Genomic DNA, 27099 nt, shown 5'->3' with positions numbered 1-27099 from the left:
CCCACATGCCGCGGAGCAACTAAGCCCATGCGCCACAACTACTGAGCCTGCACTCTAGAGCTCATGCTCCACAACAAGAGAAGGCACTGCAATGAGAAGCCCGCGCAGCGCAACAAAGAGTAGCAACGAAGACCCAACGCAGCCAAAAATAATAAATAAATAAAAATAAAGAAGCTAAGGAATAAAAATCATATGACCACGACAATTGATACAGAAAAAGCATTTGACAAAATTCAACACCCATTCATGATAAAAACTCTCAGTAAAGCAGGAATAGAGGAGAACTTCCTCAACCTGATGACTGAATACCTTCCTCTTAGGGTAAGGAACAAGTCAAGGATATCTCCTCCGCCCATTCTTATTCAACATAGTACTGGAAGTCTAGCCAGCATAGTAAGGCAAGAAAAGGACATAATAAGCACACAGACTGGAAAGGAAAAAGAAATAAATCTCCCTATTTGCAGATTGTCTACATTAAATATCCCAAGGAATCTACAAAAAACCCTCCTGCAATTAATAAAGGAATTTAGCAAGACCCCAGTTTACAAGCTCAACACATAGAAGGAATCCAGAATGCGGCAGAGACAAAAGGATGGAAAAAACAGTGCGTAAAAAAAATAAAGGATTCTTATGTTTAATCTAAGTTATAGGAGAGAGACAATGAGGCAGAGGCATATCTGAAGAAAGATAGCTGTGAATTTCCCAGACCTGCTGAAAGTACAGATCCACGATTGAAGAAACAAAGAAGTTCAAAGCAAGGTGGAAGGGGGGAAAAAAAAAGAAAGAAGAATGCAAGAAGGAAAGCAAGAAAGCAAGAAAGATGAAAAAAAAAATCCTACCTAGATTCCCAGTGAAATTGCAGAACCCTGAAAAATGGAGAGATCAGAGACTGGAGAAGTAAGCAGGGGGCAGGTGAATACAAAGTTAATGGTATTAGACTTACTGATTTTACTTACATAGTCCTTATTACTTGCCAAGCCCCTTACATTAAGTGATTTACTTCTCACAGCTATCGTATTAGGTGGGCACTATTATTACCTCTATTTTATAGATGAGGAAGTTGAGACAAGTGAAATTTAGCTACCTGCCCAAGGTGACACAGCTTATCAATGGTAGAGGTAGGATTTTGAACAAGGTAGTTCTGGATCGTTTGTGTCCTTAACTACCACACATATTTGTCTCCCTAAAGGGCAATGGGAAGCCATGAAAAGGTTTTAACCGAGGGAGTGACACCACATTTGCTTTCCAAAAACAAATCATCCTGGCACCACTGTGGATAATGGATTAAATGGAGCTAAGGGTGGAAACAGGAGGCTGTTGGAATAATGTACCAAAAAATAAGGAGAGCCTGGGGTTTCCCTGGTGGCGCAGTGGTTGAGAGTCCGCCTGCCCATGCAGGGGACACGTGCCCCGGTCCGGCAAGATCCCACATGCCGCGGAGCGGCTGGGCCCGTGAGCCATGGCCGCTGAGCCTGCGCGTCCGGAGCCTGTGCTCCGCAACGGGAGAGGCCAAAAAAATAAGAAGAGCCTGGATGAATGAGGGAGGTGGCAGACAAAAGAAAATAGATTTGCGGGCTCTTCCAGAGTCGAGTCCACTTGGCTTGCCTTGGTTTTGGATCGGATTAAGGTGATGAAGGAGGGTGAGGATGGCACCCATGTTTCTGACTTGGTCAATTCGTCGGACAATGAAAGTCATTCACTGAGGAGACTTCGGAGAGGTCTGATTTTGGACACGGTGAATTTGTGGTGCAGAAACTCGGCCAGGACCAAGAGCAGAGGCCAACACTAAGGTCCTCCTGGCAGGGTACGCGCGAGCCCGCGGGCGGGAGCTCGGCGCGGCACCGCGAGCCTCCGGAAGCCGCGAGCGCAGGCGCAGTGTGGCGGCGGGCGCCCCCTGGCGGGCGGAGGCGCGCAAGGACCGCCCCCAGCCTGGCGCCGCCACCGCCCGCCTCGGCACAACATGGCGATGCACAACAAGGCGGCGCCGCCGCAGATCCCGGACACCCGGCGGGAGCTGGCGGAGCTCGTGAAGCGGAAGCAGGAGCTGGCGGTGAGGGCTGGCACCGGGGGCGCCCGGGTTGGGGCCCCGTGCCTGCCTCCGCCTCCAGGACCCGGCCCCGCCGCGCCGTTCGTTACTCCGCCGGCGCAGCGCGGCGGCTGGGAGTCCGGCGGCCTGAGGACGGCTGCGCATTGCGCGGCCCGCCGGCGCCTCGGCCTCCCGGCCGTGCGCATCCGGAGCAGGGAGCCGGGGCCGGGGGCGGGGCGCGGAGCCGGGGAGGGGAAAGGGGACTAGGCAGGTGGGGGCGTGGAGGAAGGATGGCGCCAGGGGGTGGGGGCTTCCGTGCGGGAGCCCTGGAGTAGAGAATGTCCATGAGCTCTGCGGGGTGGGCGGGGGTGGGCGAGGGCGGGCGGGTCCACGATTTTGAGGGTTTGGGACCGGGCTTGTCGGCAGGCTGTAGGAGATTGGTTCGGGCTTGCCAGTGGGCTTTGGGGGATGGGGTAGGAGACAGGTGTGGGAGGGGGACCCACACATCCAGGCAGGCCTTTGGAAGATGGAGGGGCGCATGTCCTTTTGGGGACTAGGAGTAGATTAGTTGGATGCGGTTTTTGATGGGCAGGGTTGTGATGTATTTGGTAACATCTTAGAAGGTGACAGGCGAGGGGAAGCGGACTCAGTCTAGGGAATTAGGAATTGTGACACGCACCCGGGACCCCTTGCACCCTGGTGGCTAAGCCCTCCCTCCCCTTGCGTTTTGGCTTGGGCATCGGGAGGCCCATCTCACCTGAAGCTGCCCTTCCAGGTTTCCATAGCAACCGCAGCCCAGTGCAGGCGGCCTTTCGGAGCCTGCAGGGAGGGGAGCGAGTTGGCGCTGGAAGGCTGATCACCCTTCCCTCTCCCGGTAGCAGTATCTTTTATGCGTGGGAGTGGAGACTGCTCACGTTCTTCCTCCGCCCAGGTTCTTGACAGCTGGGTTTCCACGAAGCCCCTGAGTACGTGCAAACTTTGGCATGGGTGTACAGTTTAATGGGGACAGGCTCTTTCTATTCCATTTTATTCTTAAAGGGATCCAACAAAATGGGTCTAGACTATCTTAGTCTGAAACAGCCTGCCCCTGCGCATGTCAGCCTTCTTTCCACAAGGCTGGCTCTGTATAGTTGAACTTGAGTTTATAAGTCTGATACCAAGATTTCAGTTTGGTTAGGCTTAATGCTTGCATGTAGAAGGCATTAACCACTTCCTTGTTTTTCATCTCTCAGGAAACACTGGCAAACTTGGAGAGACAGATCTATGCTTTTGAGGGAAGCTACCTGGAAGACACTCAGATGTATGGCAACATTATACGTGGCTGGGATCGGTATCTGACCAACCAAAAGTGAGTGTCAGAAGCCTGTAGTGTTTGTGTTGTGCCCTAGTAATATTTGTGTTTAGGGCTGTGTATGTTGTTGGTAGTGACTTGGCAGGGAGACAGTAGTAAAGTGGGGTGGACAGAGGTCTGCACTTGAGCTTGGACTCTGGCTCAGCCACTGCCTCACTGAGTAACCCTGGACAAATCCTACATCTGTATAGTAGAGGAAATCTGGCCAGTGGCACAGGGTTGTGTGAAGCTTAAATGAAATACAGCATATAATACCTTACACACCAGCACTGCTATCAGTGTTTTCTACATTTTAATCAGTCACGAGTCCCACCCTCACAAGATTTGCCATACCTGTGTGCCAACTGTACCACGGTTTATTTAGTAATATTATTCTTGAAAAGTTTCTAAATTTTTTGAAAATTTTCAAATCTAGAGAAAAATTGAAAGAATAGTTCGTGATCTCTTGATACCCTTCACTAGCATTCACCAGTTGTTAACTTGTTACCACATTTGCTTTCCTCTCTTTTTTCCCTTTCTATAATGTATTAACACACACCCCTATATCTAAACTTAAAATTTTTTTTTAATTTGAAATAATTATAGATACATAGGGAGTTGCAAAAACAGTACAGTTTTCCCCAATGGTTGGGTTTTTTTTTTTTTTTTTTTTTTTTTTGCGGTACGCAGGCCTCTCACTGTTGAGGCCTCTCCTGTTGTGGAGCACAGGCTCCGGACGCGCAGGCTCAGCGGCCATGGGTTATGGGCCTAGCCGCTCTGCAGCATGTGGGATCTTCCCGGACCGGGGCACGAACCTGTGTCCCCTGCATCGGCCGGCGGACTCTCAATGTGGTTGGGTTTTATGTAACCATATAGTTCAATAGCAAAACCAGGAAATTGACATTGGTATAATGTGTATATGTAGTTCTGTCATTTTATCATGTGGGTAGATTCCTGTAACCACCACTGCAATCAAGATACAGAACTTTTCCATCATCACAAAGATCTCCCTCATGCTACCCCTTTGTAGTTATATCTCCCCTTTCTCCCATATATATATGTATATATATTTTTTGCTAAACCATTTAAAAGTTAAAAGCAGATATCATGACATTTGCCCTAAATTATGTCAGCAGGTACCTCCTAAGAATAAGAACATCTTTCTTACGGAACCAACAATTATCATGCCTGGAAAATTAGCACTACATTAATAGAATTATGTAATATACAGTCTTTATTCATATTTCCCTAAGTGTTCCTAAAATGCATTGCTACCTTGTTTTGAACCAGTGAGTGTTTGTGCATTGCATTTGGCTGTTGTGTCTCCTTAGTCTCTTAATTTAGGAGCTTCCCACCCTTTTTGGTGGTAAGGTTGTTCATGACATTGTCTTGTAGAGTGTCCCAATTCTAGGTTTTTCTTATAGTGACTTCATGAGAGATCCTTTAAATATTTTTGGCAAAAATGTTGCATTAGTGATTTGTGTACCTCTTGTTGTTTACCTCTGTTTTATCAGGAGGCACATAATGACAGATTACCCCATTATTGGTGCTGCTAAGTTTGATCATACGATTTCACCATTGTAAAAGTTATTTTTTTCTCTTTGTAATTAACAAGTAATTTTGGAGGTTATACATTTTATTTATTTTTATTTTTTAAGATTTATTTATTATTTATTTTATTTATCTTTGGCTGTGTCGGGTCTCAGTTGTGGCACGCGGGATCTTTCATTGCGGTGCTCGGGCTCTTCGTTGCGGTGTGTGGGCTTTTCTCTAGTTGCGGCTCTCCGGCTTCTCTCTAGTTGTGGTGTGCAGGTTTTTCTCTTTCTAGTTGTGGCGCGCGTGGGCTCCAGGGTGCACAAGGGCTCTCTAGTTGAGGTGTGCAAGCTCAGTAGTTTTAGCACGCAGGCTTAGTTGCCCCACGGCATGTGGGATCTTAGTTCCCTGACCAGGGATTGAGCCCGCGTCCCCTGCGTTGTAAGGTGGATTCTTTACTACTGGACCACTAGGGAAGTCCCTGGAGGTTATACTTTTTAGGCAGTGTGATTATACTGCTCACCCCAATTTTTGTCACTGGTTTTAGTATCTATTGTTGATTATCTGAATTAGTTATTATAATGGAGGTTGCAAAATGATGATTCTAATTTTACTGTTCCTTTTACATTTATTACTGGCATTACTCTTCTGAAAGAAGAGTCTTCCCTTTTTATCTTCTTTTCCTTTCATTCTCTCTTTCTCTCTCTTTAGAATCACTGTAGATGCATGGATTTTTTTTTTTCCCCCGGTACGCAGGCCTCTCACTGTTGCGGCCTCTCCCGTTGCAGAGCACAGGCTCCGGACGCGCAGGCTCAGCGGCCATGGCTCACGGGCCCAGCCGCTCCACGGCATGTGAGATCCTCCCGGACCGGGACACGAACCCGTGTCCCCTGCATTGACAGGTGGACTCTCAACCACTGCGCCACCAGGGAAGCCCTAGATGCATGGATTTAAAAAAAAAAACAAAAAAACCAGCGTATTGGGATCTAGTACTGTCACTTTGTAAAGGTTTATTTTATTTTTTAGTATAAATTAGTTTATTGAAATCTATACAGAGAGGTGCACAGATCATAAGTGTTTAGCTCACTGACTTTTCACAATGCTAACACACCCATCATTATCCTTTTTGATGCTTAGTTTGTCCCAAACGTGGCCCGAGGGAGCCTCCTCAGGCTGATTCCTTTGTCCTTTTTTTAAAAAAAATTTTTAGTAACTTTATTTATTTAATTTATTTAATTTTGACTGTGTTGGGTCTTCGTTGCTGTGCGCGGGCTTTTCTCTAGTCGCTGTGAGCGGGGGCTACTCTTTGTTGTGGTGCGCGGGCTTCTCATTGCGGAGGCATCTCTCCTTGCAGAGCACGGGCTCTAGGTGCTTGGGCTTCGGTAGTTGTGGCGTGTGGGCTCAGTAGTTGTGGTTCGCGGGCTCTAGAGAGCAGGCTTAGTAGTTGTGGTGCACGGGCTTAGTTGCTCCGCGGCATGTGGGATCTTCCCGGACCAGGGCTCGAACCTGTGTCCCCTGCATTGGCAGGCGGGTTCTTAACAACTGCGCCACCAAGGAGGTCCCATCCTTGTCCTTTTCTTGTCTCACACCTGGTATCAGTCATTTCACTAAGGAACTCTGGTTCTTTCTTTAAGTTAGTTAGTTAGGTAGGTAGGTAGTTAGGTAGGTAGTTAGTTAGGTAGGTAGTTAGGTAGTTATTTATTGATTGATTGATTGATTGATTGATGGCTGTGTTGGGTCTTCGTTGCTGCACACGGGCTTTCTCTAGTTGCGGTGAGCAGGGGCTACTCTCTGTTGCGGTGTGTGGGCCTCTCATTGCAGTGGCTTCTCTTGTTGCAGAGCACAGGCTCTAGGCACAAAGCGTTCAGTAGTTGTGGCACATGGGCTTCCGTAGTTGTGGCTCGCGGGCTCTAGAGTGCAGGCTCAGTAGTTGTGGCGCACAGGCTCAATTGCTCCGCGGCATGTGGGATCTTCCCGGACCAGGGCTCGAACCTGTTTCCCCTGCATTGGCAGGCGGATTCTTACCCACTGTGCCACCAGGGAAGCCCTTTAAGTTTTTTAAACTAAGATTATTTAACAGAGATACTTCATAGCACTAGTCTGTGCTAGATGTTTTAAATAGTAGGCATTAAAATAAATACATATTAAATGAAAATGATTGTGAACCTAAAGCTGAAGTAATCTCATGTTCTCATGTGTCACAGTGGACCACATACCATCCATTGGAAAACATTTCTGTCTACATAGGCATTCAGCATGAAGGTCATTTTGGTCAATCCAAGTGGTGTGGAGGCATTTCTGTATGGAACTTGGTAATTTAAAAAAAAAAGAGTTCCTGGGCTTCCCTGGTGGTGCAGTGGTTGAGAGTCCGCCTGCTGATGCAGGGGACACGGGTTCGTGCCCCAGTCCGGGAAGATCCCACATGCCGTGGAGCGGCTGGGCCCGTGAGCCATGGCCGCTGAGCCTGCGCGTCCGGAGCCTGTGCTCCGCAACGGGAGAGGCCACAACAGTGAGAGGCCCGCGTACCGCAAAACAAAAAAAAAAAAAGAAAAAAAGAGTTCCTTACATTTGTCCTGGTGCGTCCTCAGCTTGAGTCACAGACATAGCTTGGTGCTTATAATGAGTTTCTTGTGTGTGTTTTAGAAACTCCAATAGCAAAAACGATAGAAGGAACCGGAAGTTTAAGGAAGCAGAGCGGCTCTTCAGTAAATCCTCAGTTACTTCAGCAGCTGTAAGTGAGGCGGGGGGATCTTTCTGTGGCCCATTGTTAAGGAAGACCTCCGTTAAGTTTCTGTGAGTTTTCTCTTTCCTGTCCATCTGTGAGTTGGTTGTCTCTTTCCTTTCTGTCTGTGAGTGCTCTCCTGAGATCTGTGATAATTTTTATAGTAACTGGTGGTTTTTTCTTTTAGGCAGTAAGTGCATTGGCAGGAGTTCAGGACCAGCTCATTGAAAAGAGTAAGTTTGTCTTTTTACTTTTTCATCAGTTTATTTTTAAGCTACCATCGCCCCTATATTTAATTCCTATCCAACAGTGTATCTGAAGACTGCATCTCTTCTTCTTGCCTCTTCTTTCTAGAAGTTAGGAGCCCTTTTGGGTATCCTTAATCATGTCTTTCTTTGGGGGAAGAAACTACTGTGTCCTTCCTGCCTTTTCAGTCACGTGAAGGTTGCCTTCACCTGTTCAAAGACACAGAGATATGTCTTCACTCCTGTTGAGTCTTAGGGAATTTTTTAAAGTTAAAAAAACCCTTTTATCATGGAAAATTTCAGACATATCTAATAAATCCTCATGCACCCAATTTAATAATTCTTAGGAAATTCTGATCCTATGAACAAAATGTACCTGTGTGTTCTTAAATTTAAAATGGAGAGCAGGTAGTATTTACTTTGTAGAGAAATTGTATCATTCTCTGTATGTAAGCCATACAGTCTAACTCCTTTCTAATTTCTAGTGATGGGACTTAGAACTGCAGGTTTATCTTGCTGTATCAGACTCTATGTAGCTGTATTGGATGCTCTCCCTGTGGGTCGGGTCACTCTGAAACACACCCTGCTTTTTGTATTGTGGCTGGGTATTTTCACATGGCATATCTTGTTGTGGGATCAAGTTCTCTTGTTTGCATTACCAGGGCAGTGGTTTGAGGAGAAGGGATTTTGGTAGTATGGGAATTAGAACTGCTCAGTGACTTCAATTATTATGTCCATGTACAGATTTCTGAATTTTTAGCCCTATCCCTAACTCCTTTCCTGAGCTTTAGTCATGCATTTCTAGAAAATTCTAGAAAATGTCTTCTAGACATTTCCACTCAGATGGTCAGACTCAAACATTTTGTCTAAAACTGAGCTGTTCTCTTTCCTTCAAAATGTGTCTGCCTAGTTGTTTTGTTTCACAGTACTTCTGTTCTCCGTCCTTCAAAACTTTGTAGGCAGCTTTGACTCCTTTCTGCCAGCCTAATCAGTTGGACCAAGTCCTTCTGATTTTTTCTTTCATTATGACTGTCAGTTAAATCTTATTTCTTCTCCATTAATACCACTTCTAGAATGTAGAGCCATTTCATCTGCTTTGTGGAGTAACAAGACTGGTTAAGAACATTCTGGACCTTACTCCTGTGAGCTGCGATGGAATGATGTCTGACTCCTCAGTTTTCACAAGAGCCTATTATCCTGCTCCAGGCTTAGCGGATAGTTTAGTATATGGCTCTGTATCTAATTACCCACACAGAAGGGTTGCGCCTAGATACGGGTCAGGAAGACTCCTAAAGTCACTGCTTTCAGCAGCTTGACTTGAGACAAATACTGATGTATTGAAGATTTTCTGGAGCATGTGGAGGCCATCCATTCCCCTAAGATCTTCCCCGTGGATTGAGCCCCATTTCTGGAATATATCATATTGGTATTCCTTGGTCTTCCCTCTAAAGTTGCACTTAGTAACATTTTGGTCCTGTAAAACGTGTCACTCTGTTACTGTAAGAGGACGTTGCAAACGTTTATTATCATTACTAATTATTATCTCCTTTAGGAATAGTTATTTTCCCTGAACGACTAGTTGGTTTTTACTGAAAACCTGGTAATTGACTGTTTCCATCTTTGTATGGGTGCTAAAATGCTTAAAGCCAAATTTGGGGGTTCCTCTCTAGAAAGCAAATAGGAATTTATAGCATGTGTTTGGGGAATGAATCTTAGTACCACATTCAGCTTACTTTCTTCTTCTGTTCCTCTTTGCTTTACTTATTTTAAATTTATTTTATTGGGTTTCATTCTTTTAATTTATCTAGCTTGGGTTTCATTGGACTTCATGAAACTATGGTTTGGTATTTTTTATCAGTTCTGGAAAATTCCCAGCTGTTACCTCTTCAGATACTGTGTTTGCTCCATTCTCTCTCTCTTCTCCTGGTACTCTGGTTAAATGTAAGTTAAACCTTCTCTCTCATTTCATCCTTTATGTCTTTTATTATCTTTTCTATATCCTCTTTTTCGTCTCTGTGCTGCATTATGGGTAGTTTTTTTTCTGACCTATCCATTCACTAATTCTCTTTTCAGTTGAGTCTGATTTACTGTTAAACCTTCTCTTGATTTTTAAATCTTTTATTATACTTTTTTTTTTTTTCTTTTCGGTACACGGGCCTCTCACTGCTATGGCCTCTCCCATTGCGGAGCACAGGCTCCGGACGCGCAGGCTCAGCGGCCATGGCTCATGGGCCCAGCCGCTCCGTGGCATGTGGGATCTTCCTGGACCGGGGCACAAACCCGTGTCCCCTGCATCGGCAGGCGGACTCTCAACCACTGCACCACCAGGGAAGCCCTTATTATACTTAAAAAAAATTTTTTTGGGCCATGATGCGTGGCATGTGGGATCTTAGTTCCCCAACCGGGGATCAACCTGCACTCGCTGCATTAGAAGTGCAGAGTCTTAACCACTGGACCAACAGAGAAGTCCTATTACTACATTTTTAATTTCCGGAAATTCTACTTAACTACTTAAAAAATCTGCTATGTGATTTTTATACATATACATATATATATATGTATATATATATAATTTATTTATTTATTTTTGGCTGCGTTGGGTCCTCATTGCTGTGTGTGGGCTTTCTCCAGCTGTGGGGAGCGGGGGCCACTCTTCGTTGCAGAGCATGGGCTCTAGGCGCGAGGGCCCCAGCAGTTGTGGCACGTGGGCTCAGTAGTTGTGGCTCGCGGGCTCCAGAGCACAGGCCCAGCAGCCGTGGCTCATGGGCCTAGCTGCTCCACGGCATGTGGAATCCTCCTGGACCAGGGCTCGAACCCATGTCCCCTGCATTGGCAGGTGGATTCCCAACCACTACACCACCAGGGAAGCCCCTGCTATGTGGTTTTTTAGTACCTTTCTTTGCAGTTGTTTTCAAACTTTTCTTTTACTTAAAAAAAATAATAAATTTATTTATTTATTTATTTTTGGCTGCATTGGGTCTTTGTTGTTGGGTCTTAGTTGCTGTGTGCGGGCTTTCTCTAGTTGCGGCGAGCGGGGGCTACTCTTAGTTGTGGTGCGCGGGCTTCTCATTGCAGTGGCTTCTCTTGTCGCACAGCTTGGGCTCTAGGTGTGCAGCTTCAGTATTTGGCACATGGGCTCAGTAGTTGTGGCTCGCGGGCTCTAGAGCACAGGCTCAGCAGTTGTGGCGCATGGGCTTAGTTGCCCTGCAGCATGTGGGATCTTCCCAGACCAGGCCTCAAACCCACGTCCCCTGCATTGGCAGGCAGATTCTCAACCACCGTGCCGAAGTCCCTACTTCTTTAAGTATAGTAAGCATAGGTTTTCTGTAGTCTGTATTTAATTTCAGTTTCTGAAGTCTTTACGAGCCTCTTTCTGTTTGTTGTTTCTGCTGTTGTATCACTCATGAAATCTAATTTCCCTGTGTGCCTTTTGGTTATCTTTGACTGTGTACTTCTGTTCACTATAGTTAAAAGTATTTGTAGAATAATTTGACAGCTGGGATGAAGGTGCTGTCTTCCAGAGAAGACCTGTGTTTGCTTCTGCTAGGACTGCTTGGACCAAGTTCAGGGCTTGAGGGTCCCCAAAAGATCCAAAGTTTAATTCCAAGAGAGGAATGAGGAATGGTCTGCTTTGCCTTTCACTTTTTTTTCCTTTGTACAGAGTCTTTCCGTTGTCTCAGAATTTTTGTATAACAGATCTTGTGGAATGACTCCTGTGTTTTTGATCTTTGGTGGCAATGAAGAAAACAACCCTTTCTCTTAGATTTTGTACTTGTATATTCTCAGATCTCAAGGATTTTGGAGTTTTGTACTTTTGGCATTTATTTTTGAACTGTTCCGAAATTTTCCTCAAAAAATGCACTACTTTTACTTCCTTTGGCTTCTTATGTACCTACACTAGAATGAGAATGGATTAGCATGGTCCCAAAGGGGAATTTTATGCTAATTAGTGAGGCATTGTTTATTTTTCTAAAAAGAATAAAGTAAAAGAAAAACAAAGCAGGCAGATTTTATCCAGTTTCCTGTAAAGGATCAGCAGTCTCACCTGTTTGTTTTACTGGGCTTCTCTGAAGCTTTCATCAAAGCAAACCCCTCCAGCATCTACATCATTGCACAGGTAAGTGAACAGCTGCATGAGCATTGTTCTGGGTGCCTTCCTTTCTGCCTCTAAACGTTTCGTGCTGATCAGAAGTCACTGCTCCGGCACTATTCAGTAGCTAGTCCTTTAAGTAGAGCATCTCATTTGTAGATGTATTTAACTTAAAATTTGACGTCATTTGCTCTAAGAATGAGTTGCTCAGTTTTATGTCAGTGAGAGGCAAACTTGTGTGTCTTTTCATGGTGGCAGCAGCAGTCGATTGACCGACTTGCTGCTGTACCTTGATATGTTGTAACCCAGTCCTCTTGCTATCACTTCTCTTCTGCTTCCATGAGCCGAGGAAGGAAATGATTATTACTTTGTGCTCTCACTTTGTACATTAACAGTGTTTAATCTAGTCTCCCCAGCTCCAGTCCCTCTTATTAACCGCTTCTAGCCTAATCTTAAAGCATGTGTTTGCACAGAGAACTCAATACACGTTAGTTGTTTGGTGTTACTTCCCTGTTCCGAAATGCTGGATGCCTTCATCTTGTTATGTCCTGCTAGCAGCTGTTTTACTGCAAGTAACCCTGACTGATTGCTTGGAATTTGACTTATGTGTTTGTAGATCTCAAAGATGTTGAGATTTGAACACTTACTGTGTTCCGGACACTAAGCAAACATTTTACTTTACATTATCTCATTTAATCCCTAAAGCTACTTATTGAGGATAGGGAACATGGCTGTAGCCCCAAGCATCTAGCCCAATGTCTCGTCCATAAGAGATACTCAAGGGCTTCCCTGGTGGCGCAGTGGTTGAGAGTCCGCCTGCCGATGCAGGGGACACGGGTTCGTGCCCCGGTCTGGGAAGATCCCACATGCCGTGGAGCGGCTGGGCCCGTGAGCCATGGCCGCTGACCCTGCGCGTCCGGAGCCTGTGCTCTGCAACGGGAGAGGCCACAACAGTGAGAGGCCCACGTACCGCAAAAAAAAAAAAAAAAAAAAAAGAGAGAGATACTCAAGACGTGAGAGAAAGAATTCCTATTTTACAGATGGGGAAACAGGCTCAGAAAGATTAAGCAACAAGTCAGTTTTCTTAACATCCCCTCGTATTGTCCCCCGTGTTAGATCCCCTAGTCTGACAGTTATGACTCTGCTCAACCTGTCGTTCCATTTCACCTGTCATTTCTCAAGCTCTCTGTTTAAAAGGTGTTGTTTGATTTATTTGTCCCAAATACCTTGTGTTTTCTCACCTCTGCACTTTTTTGCATGTGCTATTTTTTGTACTTATCTTGGCTCTCATTTTTCAAGGTCCAGTTTAAATTCCACCCCCTCAGTGAAGCTTTTCCTGAATAATCCGCTCTTTCTTCTCTGACTCCCATAATACTTAGTATCCACATCAGCCCTTTGGGACATTGGTTACTGCCTAGACTCTATTCATAGGCCTTTGATTTGACTTACGCTGCTTTGTTTGTGTTTGCATGTGTGCGTGTGTACACGTGTACCCACTTTATAGAATATGACCAATTCATCCATCCATTTACTCAGAACTCCCATAGCAACTGGCCCCAAATGAGTAAATAGTTGGTTTTGCTCCTCAGTGTATTTGAGTAGAATTGCAACATAGAGAAAATTTGCCGTATCTAACTTTCCTTCCTTACTTGTTTCCCACCTTTTTGGTTAACCCTTCTCTCCCCTGTGCCCAGCCCCTCCTCGGTTAGTTCTGTGTCCCTTCTGCAATCCTGTCTGTGATCCAAAGCTTTTGTGACTACATGCCCTGTCAGCCTGCTCCTTCCCCAACCAGTGCCTCCACCATTTGCATTTTCATAGATGACTTTTTTTTTTTGCGGTACGCGGGCCTCTCACCCTTGTGGCCTCTCCCGCTGCGGATCACAGGCTTCGGATGCGCAGGCTCAGTGGCCATGGCTCACGGGCCCAGCCGCTCCACGGCATGTGGGATCCTCCCGGACTGGGGCACGAACCCGCGTCCCCTGCATCGGCAGGCGGACTCCCAACCACTGCGCCACCAGGGAAGCCCAGAGATGACATTTTTTATCTGAATAAATAGGATTGAGTACGTTAGAGGAAGGCTGTCCTGACCATACTTCTCCATCTTAGACTCATCTTTTTATATTTCGTTAGATTTTTTTTTAACTTTTTAACCCTATTGTGAGGGTTGTATGTATTAATATATTCGAAGTGTGTACAGCAGTGCCTGGCTTATGGTAAGGACTGTCTGTGTCAGCTGTTGTTAGCATCTTGCAGTCTTATTTATTTTTTATAAATTTATTTATTTTATTTATTTTTATTTTTGGCTGCGTTGGGTCTTTGTTGCTGCACATGGGCTTTCTCTAGTTGCGGCGAGCGGGGGCTACTCTTTGTTGTGGTACGCGGGCTTCTCATTGCGGTGGCTTCTCTTGTTGAGGAGCATGGGCTCTAGGCGCACGGGCTTCAGTAGTTGTGGCACATGGGCTAAGTAGTTGTGGTGCACGGGCTTAGTTGCTCTGCAGCATGTGGGATCCTCCTGGACCAGGGCTCAAACCCGTGTCCCCTGCATTAGTAGGCGGATTCTTAACCACTGCGCCACCAGGGAAACCCTATTTCTTTCTTTATTTATTTGGCTGCGTCGGGTCTTAGTTGCCACACGTGAGATCTTTATTGCGGCATGCAGAATCTTTTTTGTTGCGGTGCGCAGACTCTTCATTGTGGCACGCAGGCCTCTCTCTAGTTGTGGTGTGCGGGGGCTACTCTTCGTCGCAGTGCGCAGGCTTCTCACTGAGGTGGCTTCTCTTGTTGCGGAGCATGGGTTCTAGGCATGCGGGCTCAGTAGTTGTGGCTTGTGGGCTCTAGGGCGCAGGCTCAGTAGTTGTGGCGCACGGGCTTAGTTGCTTCGCGGCATGTGGGATCTTCCCAGACCAGGGCTCGAACCCGTGTCCCCTACATTGGCAGGCGGATTCTTAACCACTGTGCCACATGAAGTCCTGCATTGTTTTTAAAAGCCAGAAAATACCCCCTAGTCTGGTTGTTCCTCCTCTGTTGATGAATATTCCCATCATCTCCCTTTTCCACTGCTATGAACAGTGTCACAGTAAACATCCTTGTACCCATATGCTTTTTTGCAGTGGAGTTTTAGTTTCTGTATGACAGCGTCCCAGAAGTGTCACTACTGTGTCAAAGAATGATTTTCATAAATATAGCCCAGTTACTTTCTGTAGTATGAAGGGAAATGTATATTTGGTCTTTGTCCCCTTTCCTGGCACACAGCTCCTAAAACTCTTGGACTCTCCAGAATATTAAGAATGACTAGCATGGGACTTCCCTGGTGGCGCAGTGGTTAAGAATCCACCTGCCAATGCAGAGGACACGAGTTCGAGCCCTGGTCCAGGAAGATCCCACACGCCGCAGAGCACATAAGCTCGTGTGCCACAGCTACTGAGCCCGCGCTCTAGAGCCTGCGAGCCACAACTACTGAAGCCCACTTGCCTAGAGCCTGTGCTCCACAACAAGAGAAGCCACCACAATGAGAAGACTGTGCACCGCAGTGAAGAGTAGACCCCACTCGCCGCAACTAGAGAAAGCCCGTGCACAGCAATGAAGACCCAACACAGCCAAAAATAAATAAATACATAAATAAATTTAAAAAAAAAGAATGACTAGCATGCAAAAGAGTAGTCTTTTGTATGCTAATGAGATGACCGGTGGCTGTGTTCACCACCCCTCCCTCGTCCACAGATAGCATCAGGTGGGGGCTGGTCACCCAAAAGACCAGTCCTTGACTAGAAGTTTGGAACTTTCAGCCTTAACCCTGAAACCTCCAGGGAGGGGAAGGGGGCTGGAGATTGAGCTCATCACCAATGGCTAGTGACTTAATTAGTCATGCCTGCATAATGAAATTTCCATAAAAACCCCTAAATGATGGGAGTTTCTCTTGGTGAACATGGTGCAGTGCTGGGAAGGTTCCCAGCCCAGAGAAGGCAAGGAAGCTCCATGCCGCTCCCCATACCTTGCCCTGTGTGCCTCTTCCATTAGCCTGTTTCTGAGTTGTATCCTTTGTAATAAAGCATGTTCGTGATTCTAGCAAATTATTGACCCTGAGGCGGGGGTTGTGGTACCCCTGATTTATGGCTGGTCTGTTGGATGTCTGGGAGACCCAGGACTGGTGACTGGTGTCTGAAGTAGGGGGCACTCTTGTGGGACTGAGCCCTTAAGCTGTGGGTTCTGCCCTGACTCCAGTAGTTAGTGTCAGAATTAAATTCAAGTGTTGGTGTCTGGGGAATCAGGGAATTGGTCGTTGGTGTTGGAAAACACCCTGGACTTTCCAAGACGAGTCTTGCCATTCCCATCCTTAAAGGCATACCTTGGGAGGGCCTGTTACAGATACACTGGGGTAAAATAAGGGGGAAAAAGATTACGTTTAAACTCTTTCATTAGAGTGAATTTTTAATCTATGCAGATACAGACAAAACAATGAATCCCTGTGTACCCATCACACTGCCCCCAAACCATCACACTGTGGCCAGTCCTGTCCTATCCACACCCTACCTACCCTCACCTCCACCCCCTGTATTATGTTGAAAAATCTCAGAAATTTACCCCCGTTTCTTGTATACATATTCTAGTATGTTGGTTTTTTTTTTTTAATTTTTTAAAAATTTATTTTTGGCTGCGTTGGGTCTTTGTTGCTGCACGTGGGCTTTCTCTAGTCCTGGCAAGCAGGGGCTACTCTTCATTGCGGTACGTAGGCTTCTCTTGTTGCAGAGCATGGGCTCTAGGCGTGCGGGCCTCAGTAGTTGCAGCACATGGGCTCAGTAGTTGCGGCTCGCGGGCTCTAGTGCACAGACTAAGTAGTTGTGGCGCATGGGCTCAGTTGCTCCGCAGACCAGACCAGAGCTCGAACTCGTGTCCCCTGCGTTGGTAGGCAGATTTTTAACCACTGCGCCACCAGGGAAGCCCTACCACAGTTTCTTTATCCGTTCATCTATTGACAGACATTTAAGTCGTTTCCACATTTGGGCTATTGAATAATGCTGCAATGAACATGGGAGTGCAGATATCTCTTCAAGATCCTGATTTCAGTTCTTTTGGATAAATACCCATAAGTGGGGTTACTGGATCATATGGTAGTTATATAAATGATAGGCCCTTTACACTATAATCACACTTAAAAACTCCCAAACAGAGCATGTATTAGTACTGCATTTCTTTTTAATGCTGAATAATACAGGCATACTTTGTTTTATTGCACTTTGCAGATACTGCATTTTTTACAAATTGAATGTTTGTGGCAACCCTGTGCTGTCAGTTGATGGTTAGCATTTTTTAGCAATAATATATTTTTAAATTAAGGTATGTACATTTTTTTTAGACATAATGCTGTTGCACACTTAATAGACTCAGTATAGTGTAAACATAACTTTTATATGCACTGGGAAACCAAAAAATTTATGTAACACATTATTTTGATACTCGCTTTATTGTGGTGTCTAGAACCAAATCCACAATGTCTCCAAGTTGTGCCTATATTCCATTGCATGGATATACCACATTTTATTTATGCATTCATCAGTTGATGGACATTTTGCTGCTGTGAATAATACTTCTGTGAACATTTATGACCAGTTTTGTGTGAACATGTTATCATTTCTCTTGGATATATACTCAGGAGTGGAATTGCTGGTGATTTGTTAACTCAATGTTTGATCTTTTGAGGAACTGCCAAACTGTCTTCCAAGTTGGCTGTACAATTTATATTCCCATCAGCAGTGTTTGAAGGTTCCAGTTTCTCCACATCTTCACCAACACTTGTTACTGTTTGTCTTTCCATTATAGTTACCCTAGTGGGTAGGCAGTGCTATCTCATTGTAGTTTTGATTTGCATTTCCCTAATGGCTAATAATGTTGTGCATCTTTTCCTGTGCTTATTGGCCATTTGTATATCTTCTTTTGAGAAATGTGTATTCAAATCCATTGCTGACGTTTTTAATTTTTTTTTGTCTTTTTATTATTGAGTTCTAAGAGTTCTTTATGTATTCTAGATACAGGTCTTTATCAGATATATGATGTGCAAATAATTTTCTCCCATTCTGTGGGTTGTGATTTTTTTTCTATTGTTTTTTCTAGTTAGCATTGGTTTTCTAACACATAAGTTTGATATGTACAACATTATACTTTGACTTCTGTGTATACTACCGTGTTCTCACCACCAAAGGTTTAGTTTCCATCTGTCACCATATAGCTGACCCCCTTTGCCCATTTTGCCCTCACCTCACCCCTGTGGGTTGTTTTACTTTTTGGGTGATATTTGCAGTTCAAGAGTTTTACATACATGATATAGTTCACTTTACATATTTTTTCTTTTGTCATGCTTGCTTTTGTGGTCTTATCTAAGAAACCATTGCCTAATCCAATAGATTCTAAGAGTTTTATAGCTCCTACATTTAGGTCTCTGATCCATTTTGAGTTAATTTTTGTATATGGTGTGAGATAGGGTTCCAATTTCATTCTTTTGCATGTGGATATCCAGTTATCTTAGCACCATTTGTCAAAAGACGATTCTTTTTTCATTGAATTGTCTTGTCATTCTTGTTGAAAATCAATGGACCATAAATGTAAGGATTTATAACTGGACTCTGAATTCTGTTCCCTTGACCTATATGTCTATTCTTATGCTCGTACCATGCAGTCTTGGTTACTCTAGCTTTGTGTAGTAAGTTTTGAAGTTCTTGTGCTAATTTTTATATGAAATCAGTTTTCCTGAACCTCAGGACAGGGTTGGTCAGTATACTTTTTCTAGCTTCCTAGTTTTAGAGCTCCTTCTTCTGTTGTCTTCACGAAGTGTTCAAAAATAGGGTTTCATGATTGCTGAGATCTGCTTCTAATTTCTCTCTTCTGCTTTTTTGGGATTGCCTCTTTCTTTTAGCTCTCATATCCATGTGCTACTCAGTTTGAAATCTCTTCCCAGTAGTTTGTAATACAAAGACATAAAAAGAAGAAAGGTGGTCCCTGGTTCTGCTGTCCACAAAACCCCTTTTGACAGTTTTTAGAAACAGGTAATGTATGTACATATTTAGGATTCTTCAACAGTTCAGTAAAGTGAAAGTCTTCTCCTCCCCCATCCTTTTGTATTAAGAGTTTCAAGAAATTCCTTTCAGGAAGAAAAAGTATACATTTACCAAAATACATGTAATTTTTCTTAAAAACATATTTATGTAAATTGTTCTTGAAACTTGCTTATTTAATATATCTGAGGGATGTTTTAAAATTGGGAATATGTACAAACAGTAATTGCTGGAGAGGGTGTGGAGAAAAGGGAAACCTCTTGCACTGTTGGTGGGAGTGTAAATTGATACAGCCACTGTGGAGAACAGTATGGAGGTTCCTTAAAAAACTAAAAAAAAACTATCATACGACCCAGCAATCCCACTACTGGGCATATACCCTGAGAAAACCATAATTCAAAAAGAGTCATGTACCACAGTGTTCATTGCAGCTCTGTTTACAATAGCCAGGACATGGAAGCACCCTAAGTGTCTATCGACAGATGAATGGATAAAGAAGATGTGGCACATACACATATGTGCAATGGAATATTACTCAGCCATAAAGAGAAACGAAACTGAGTTATTTGTAGTGAGGTGGATGGACCTAGAGTCTGTCATACAGAGTGAAGTAAGTCAGAAAGAGAAAAACAAATACCGTATGCTAACACATATATATGGAATCTAAAAAAAAAAAAAATCGTTCTGAAGAACCTAGGGGCAGGACAGGATTAAAGACGCAGACGTAGAGAATGGACTTGAGGACATGGGGAGGGGAAGGGTAAGCTGGGACGAAGTGAGAGAGTGGCATGGACATATATACACTATCAAATGTAAAATAGATAGCTAGTGGGAAACAGCCACATAGCACAGGGAGATCAGCTCGGTGCTTTGTGACCACTTAGAGGGGTGGGATAGGGAGGGTGGGAGGGAAGCGAAAGAGGGAGGAGATATGGGGATACATGTATATGTATAGCTGATTCACTTCGTTATACAGCAGAAACTAACACACCATTGTAAAAGCAATTATACTCCAATAAAGATGTTAAAAATAAATAAATAAAAAAAATTGGGAATATCTGTCAGCTGAAGGGTATTACCACTTTTAAAATAATGTTCTTAAGGCTTCTCAGAGTAACATAGGTAATGGGGCTCTTCTCCTCCTGGGTCCTTTTTCTTGATGGAAAGTCAGGATTCCCATGTGGTCTGGGGAAGGAACCAGGGCCAGCTGTAGGATGTTTTCCCAAGGTCATCTCTCACCTCCCGAAGACCTATGTAATGTTTTTGATAATGCTTCTTGTGTAATTATTAATTCCATTAGCATATTCTTGTTTAAATAACCTTTATGTACCGAGGTTATCTTGGTTCTATGGTCCAATCTCCCAGCTGTCCTTAGGTCTGTTGCCTCTGGTTACATTGTTTCAGATTACAAGTTTCTCAGGAACTCTGGTAACTTTGACTGTATGTATCTTCCTGTCAGTTAGAACATATGGTCCTTGAGGGTAGGAAACAAGTCTTTTTCTACATGTTAGTGCGCAGAAAATCTTTCCTGACTGGTGGACAAACTGCCTGAGGAGTACTGATGATGCTTTGGGGGACTTGTGTTTATTCCCTCCAGGGGAGCCAGGAAGTGGGACGGAAAGTGATACTTCTCCAGACTTCCACAATCAGGAAAATGAGCCCAGCCAGGAGGATCCTGAGGATCTGGATGGATCTGTGCAGGGAGTGAAACCTCAGAAGGCTGCTTCTTCTACTTCCTCAGGGAGTCATCATAGCAGCCATAAAAAACGAAAGAATAAAAACCGGCACAGGTCAGTGGTAGGGACCACCTTTCCCCACCCTCTATGCCCCCACCCTATCCCCACCCACTTAGAGCTTCCGTGACCATTGCTGTGAAGGGACTTTAATAGAATAAACATTTTTCAGGATTGGTGTGGTCTTTTCTGTTGCTGATGGGAAGAAATTCATTTGGTCCAAGTGAAACAGGCTAATTTTTCTCTAAGGGGGGAATTAGTGGGCATTAGAGTAACTGTGAAGGAAGACATCCTTCTCAGTGTTTCTAGTGTAGAAGAATTTGATTCCATAAAACTTTTGTTTAATACAGTGAATTTGAAGTCCTTTCGGAAGAGAAAAAGGGAAATAGAAATGGAATCTGTACTGGTATTTGGAAAATGCCACTAGCATGTGTTGGGAAGCTGAAAAGTGGGAGAAGTCTTTTGCTCCTAATCCTGATCCCTGCCTGTTCTTATTCCCTGGAGGATGGACAGAACTGATCTGATAGTGCCTTTATGCTTTTTAATACAAGTTTTTTGATTGCTTGTGATTTCTCTATTTTTACATATCTTTGTAAAATGCTGATTTCAGCAGTATAAGGACTATAAGATACGAGAGAGCACCTTCCTAGAAAATATTTGTTCACTGTGTTTTTTTGCAGTGCCTAATGAGATAGGAATCACATCAGTGGACAGAGAGGTCAGGTGCCACCCAGAGAGGATTTTAGCATTCACTCTGCTTGGGGTTTATATGATAATGCCGGGGCCTGTTAGCTCAGGTAATTGGAAATTATACAGCTGAACTCAGGGTAAAGCAGTAGTTTCTAGAGGAAGGGATGGCCTCAAACCTTCTTCTGGGAGGTATGAAAACCAGATATCCACCAGGTTGGCTTTTGTCCTGCTCCTCTTAGGAGTCTGCATGCTGAGGAGATGAAAGGGGGCATGCAAGAAATGGGTGGGCTTCCCTGTGCCAGTCAGTTTGCTTCTGGCCTGGGTTGTCCCATAGAACATTCCCTCAGGCACCCAGGATATTAACAGTTGTTAACCTTTGCCAGATGTGGCATACAGGGATAATACAGAATTAACTCTAATGGGTTTAAGCCTCCTTGGCATCAACCGATCCTTTAATTCTTTTAAGAGTTTTTCTTGTCAATGGTGGTAGTGGTTTTTAGACCGAGAAACAGTATATCCTCCGGATAGTGACTAAGGACTGCAGCTTAACATTTTTCTGCAAACCAGAAATCACCACGCCAATCTCATAAGTGCAGTAAGAGAGAGCAAAAATTGCATCTCTCTCTCTCTTTTCTTTTTTTTTGGGGGGGTAAGGCTACAGCTTATTTAATCGCTGTGACAGGACTGACGCTAGTTTATCATAAACAGCAAAGATCCATACTCTTAAAAATATTTTTTTAAATTGTCAAGATAAAAAGGTCATGCTCTGTGTTGCTTTCATTAAGTTTACACCAGTGTCATTTTAAATGGGATAATTATTTTCCTATTTCAGAGTATCTAGAGGAGGGGTAAATTCCTTGAAAGTTTCTGGGACACTTTCTCCATTCCTGGTACACTAGACTCTATTGATAGCTATTGTTTATTTCAGGTAATACCTTATTTTCCTTAATGATACTGATCAGCTGATAAAAGGGAATTAGGCATTGAACTTAACTTTTTTCTTGCAGATTGATGGTAGATTTCCATAGTAACAGCATTTCCTACCCTTTCCTCTCCTGGCCCTAGGAACTAACTCCTTCCAGAAATATACTAGGATTTAAAAAGATATTTGATGTTAGTTACTGCCTTCACAATGGGGCTTTCTGTTTGGAAAGCGGGATCCTTTTGTGTTCCCCAGGTTCAGTATCCTGCTGGGTTTACCTTCTCAGATTCCTGCCATCTTTAGTCGGGAATTGTGTCTGGCCCAAACCCCTCGCCCCTGGCTAATGTCTTAGTGGGTCTGACTGATTGGGGGACGGGCGTGGGGGAGCACTTTGTCTACACTTGTTTGTAACTTTGCTCCCAGTACAGTGTCGTTTCTCCTTCAATGTACCACACCCCATATTGTCAGATAAAAGTCAGCAGTAAATTATTTCAACAAAAGTCTGAATACCCACCATGTGGAAGACACTGTTTAGTGATGAGTAAAGCAAAGTGGAAATAAATAAGTACCCTAGCAAAAAAGGAAGAACTTTGAATTTGTCCTCTTTAGGAATATAAAAATCTATCAGATAATTTTTAGCATTCATAAATGATCACAAGATTCTAAAGTCTTATATTTTACGTGATATCTGAAGGATAAGTCCGAGTGTCTTTAAAGAAAAAAGTTGAAATCAGTATAACCTATAGCTGCTCTTACAGGTTTTTGATACTGTACCAAGCTCTAGAATTCTAGGTAGTTTGTGACGTTTTCATGAAATAGGTACAGTCTACTTCTTTAATTTCTGAACAAAGTTAAGTTAGGCTGAAAGTTGAATTTCTGACAGTTCCTGGTTTGTACACTTACTGTATACTTTTCCCAAATGTCCTAAGTGAAACTGTTGCATAAAGGTTATTGAAGTTAAGCTTCCTTCCAGCTTCACTCTTGCAAACATTGGCTAGGAGGAAATACAGCCATTATGCATATTGTTTTACCTCCTGTCTACAGTCTGAAAGGCTCTGGAGCCAGCTAAGGAGCTGGTGTCGTGCCCCTGGTTAACATTTGCTTTGGAGGTCTGCCCAGCCCATGGTCTGTTAGCGGCGATGGCCCGAAACGGCCTTCTCCTCTAGGCTGCTTCCATCTGGACCCTTATGGCTTGGGTGCTTGTGGATGTCAACTTCCCTTTGTTTCAATAGGCGCACTGCAGACTTCAGCGTTCCATAATTGTAGCCCTGACATAAACCGTTAACTGCCCTCACCAGTTCAGGGGCAGAGTAATATGGCTCTGTGGTTTTTGGAATTAGACTCTGATTCAACCCTTGGCTTCTAGCATGAATGCAGAGAAAAGGAGTACCATGTTTGGACATGCTTAAATATAAAACCTGAGTTAGAAATTGCAAAATGTTTTCTATTTTCAAAAATGTATATTTTTATCTTTCATTTTAGTGAAAGCGTATTATGCCGAGTTGTTGGTACTGTCTTCAAAGCACTTTTCATTATGTGACTAAACCCTTTGTTCTCTATTTCTTCTAAATGCCCTGTTTATTTTTCATTATAATTAAATATTTTAAAAGTTCTAACTCTGAATCTGGCAGTTAATAGAAGCCCTGCAGGTATCTAGTTTTCTAATGAAATAACTTTTCTTTTTATAGTCTGTTCTTCTGATATGAAATCCATTGAGGGAAGGGAATCTCCCAACCACAGAATCTTTGATGTTTGAAACTTTGTGGCTTAAGTTTCTTAAAAGTGATTTTGTTTCTACAAATCTTGCTAGGGTGGCTAATCAACTAATTTATTCAATTAGGATATTAATTTCTATTGCTTTCTTCCTTTCAAATGCTGCCCCTCAGCCCGTCTGGCATGTTTGATTATGACTTTGAGTAAGTTTGATTTGAATTAGTATTTGTGCTGTGTTGTTTAGTGTGTAGAGACAAATATGCCTTTCTGAGACCTTTCTAACCCATAGTTTATCTGTTTAATTGTAGGTATGTATATTAGGTTAGGCTGGGAAGTTTTTTTTAAAAACAGAAAAACGTGATGGAGGTAACATTTTATTTAATAACTTAAGCAAAATTAAGTAAACTTCACTTTTATGCATTTTAATTTCTTTAAAAATAGATAACCTTTACTTTGATTAATATTTAAATTGATATCCTGGCTTTGCTTCATAAGGAGATTGATAGTTTAAGATCTTGATGTTTTGCTCTGGAAAGATTTAAAAATTGAAATTTGTTGAATTTCTTTTGTGTTTCATGTCCAGGAATACAAACTCCTAGTCTCTTTCCTGTTCTTAATCACTCAGTGTCTCAGTGATTATCAGCAGCATAGTTGCAGAGCTAACACATTAACGTAGAGCATGCCCTCTTAATCCAAGCTCTTTAACGTGTAATTTTGGAATAATTTTTTAAAATTGTACGACTTTTATAACTGCTATAGTGTATTTCTTTTTGAGTCATCTAAGTTTACCTTGTGGCAAGAGTATCTGCTCATGTTTTTAATAAATACTTGCTTAATAATATCTGGGTAAACAACTAAATATGACATAGTCTAATGAAGAATGTGGATTTTACTTAACCAAATAGTCTTTGTTATAGCTTGTGCCCTATGCAGTAGCTGATTCTTGGACCCGTTTTCTGTAAATTAAAATGCAAATATCTTTTATCTTTCCTATCACAGGATTGATCTGAAGTTAAACAAAAAACCACGAGCTGTAAGTATCAGCCAGACCATTTCAGAGAGGCTGGTGATTTTTGTAGATGGTTAGAAAAACGTATTTGTCTTCAGAGCTTGAGTGTTCCTAATCTGGGGTCACAGTTCTTGTTTTAAAGTCTGGGGTATCCATCTGGATGCACTTTGACTTTTAGGTTTGTGTGCTTTCTTTATATTTTGGAGAGAGAAAGGCTCACACATTTTTTACTGAAGAAAAATTCGCTTTGATTAAATAATGAACTGTTAATACTACCCCCTCCTCACCACCCCCATGCCTCTAACTGGTGAGTTCTCAGGTCTAATAAGGCAGAATTGATGTTTCTGTCCCTTTGTGGATTCAGAAGACAAGCCATTTTCGATGTGAAATATTGTCTGTCATATTTGAAATAGAATCTTTGGCTACAGAGCAATAGCCTAGCAGGGTTGTTGGTGAGAATTTATCAATGTTCTGCTGAGAATAAGTTGGGACTTTTGTTTTTCTCTCTTCAGGATTATTAGAAGACTCATTAGTGCAGAAGCGTCCAGGCTATAGAGCCCTGCTTCCCTCCTCCGACCTCACAAAGATAAACACCCCTCACCTGGCTGCGTGGCCATCCATCTCTGCTTTCCCAGACCCGGTGCCTGTGACTCTGAGTAGTTTGTTCTGAAATGTGGTGACAAACAAGTCGTTTCTGTAAGACCATATCGGAGCATTTATTTTGTGTCATTTTCAGTAACAATTGCAGGAAGACCCAAGACATTGTTTTAAGCCCAGCAAGTTGCTAACTGTGCATTTCTCACTTCTTGGAACCAATGTCTCCCCCGTCAAACTGGCTGGCACCAGCTTCATCTGTGATGCGCATCGAGAAATGTTCTCTAGGTTTGTTTTATGCTGAACGTAGAACAAGTCACATTTCAGAGGGAGGCTGTAAATATCTGGCGTTTTCTTATTTTGTTTGTGTTTTATCATTTTTCTATGATTGTTTTTACCATCTTATTTTCTTTTGGGACTTTTTGTAATGCCATTGTACAGCTCATACCTTCCTGCTGACATATCTGATAATCTGTTTCGTGCAGTTGCCAATGTTCTTAACTGAAAATAATTTGGTTTACCATAAATAAAATGGGGACTTGGCTTTTTGGTTTTTTTTGCAGAGGGAAGGTAAAGAGTGTTTATTTAATAATTACTTATCTTAAATCTTTTTGAGTTGGAAGCAGTTTCATGTTCAAGGAACAGGAAAGCTGAAAAACATAAGTTTAAATCAGTCCTTTTAAAATAGATATTTTTATTCTTTTGTATAAATAAAATTTCACAGGCTTTGACTTCTCATCCTTCACTTTTAAACTTGAGATTGTTTTTTCACGTACTTATTTGTATCATGCCTTACGGAAATTTCTTTTTCCATCTTTTCTCTCTTTGATGGTATTTGCCTGATTAAATATTGCTCTAAAAATCACTAAGGCAAATGGAAAGGCTCTACATTGTACCCAAAGCTGATAACGCCTGGAGTCCTTGGGCAAAGTGAATGACAGGATCACCGAGAGGCCGCGATGCCCAGCAAATGCCCCTTCCTTTCAGGGTGGATGGGCTGAGGAGCCTGTTGATGGTTGTTACCTGCCTCTGGAGCAGCGGTCCACCTTGGCTGCACATTGGAATCACCTGGGATGCTTAAAAAAATACCAGTGCCTGGGTCCCACTCCCCAGGACTCTGACTTGGGTACAGCCTAGTATTGGGGATATTCGTTTGAAGAGTCCCTGGCATTCTGATAAGAAACCAAGTTGAGAACCACTGCATTAGGAGACTGGATTGTTCGATTTAAATCCTATGTCATGAATCAGTCTAAGGGATAAGCTGTGGGGCCTCACCTTTCCTTTGACTCTATTTAGTCATAGTCCTTTACTTATGTCCATATCTTTGTTAGAAAAAATATGTTCCATTTGTGGCAATATTGGTAGAGCTGAAATATGGATGGCGTCTATTATCAAAACACGTCTACCTTGTCAGATGTGCAAAAGCTTCCTCTTGTTCTCAAATAA

The 27099-nt window shown here is 43.1% G+C and overlaps 1 protein-coding gene across 1 annotated transcript; it reads left to right on the top strand.

The window, feature by feature from the left end:
• Positions 1 to 1960: 1960 nt before the first annotated feature.
• On the top strand, positions 1961 to 25137 carry MEAF6 (MYST/Esa1 associated factor 6; the record flags this gene model as incomplete). Its single annotated transcript, XM_079724142.1, has 6 exons — positions 1961 to 2050; positions 3259 to 3374; positions 7533 to 7620; positions 7799 to 7844; positions 20590 to 20782; positions 25050 to 25137. The coding sequence occupies 6 exons, from the start codon at positions 1961 to 1963 to the stop codon at positions 25135 to 25137; spliced, it is 621 nt and encodes a 206-aa protein (XP_079580268.1).
• Positions 25138 to 27099: the final 1962 nt, after the last annotated feature.

This window comes from Hyperoodon ampullatus, assembly GCF_949752795.1.
Source record: "Hyperoodon ampullatus genome assembly, chromosome: 2".
In the NCBI taxonomy this organism is placed as follows: Eukaryota; Metazoa; Chordata; class Mammalia; order Artiodactyla; family Ziphiidae; genus Hyperoodon; species Hyperoodon ampullatus.
The sequence above is the reverse complement of the archived record's forward strand: the minus strand, read 5'-3'. Positions and strand labels throughout refer to the sequence as shown.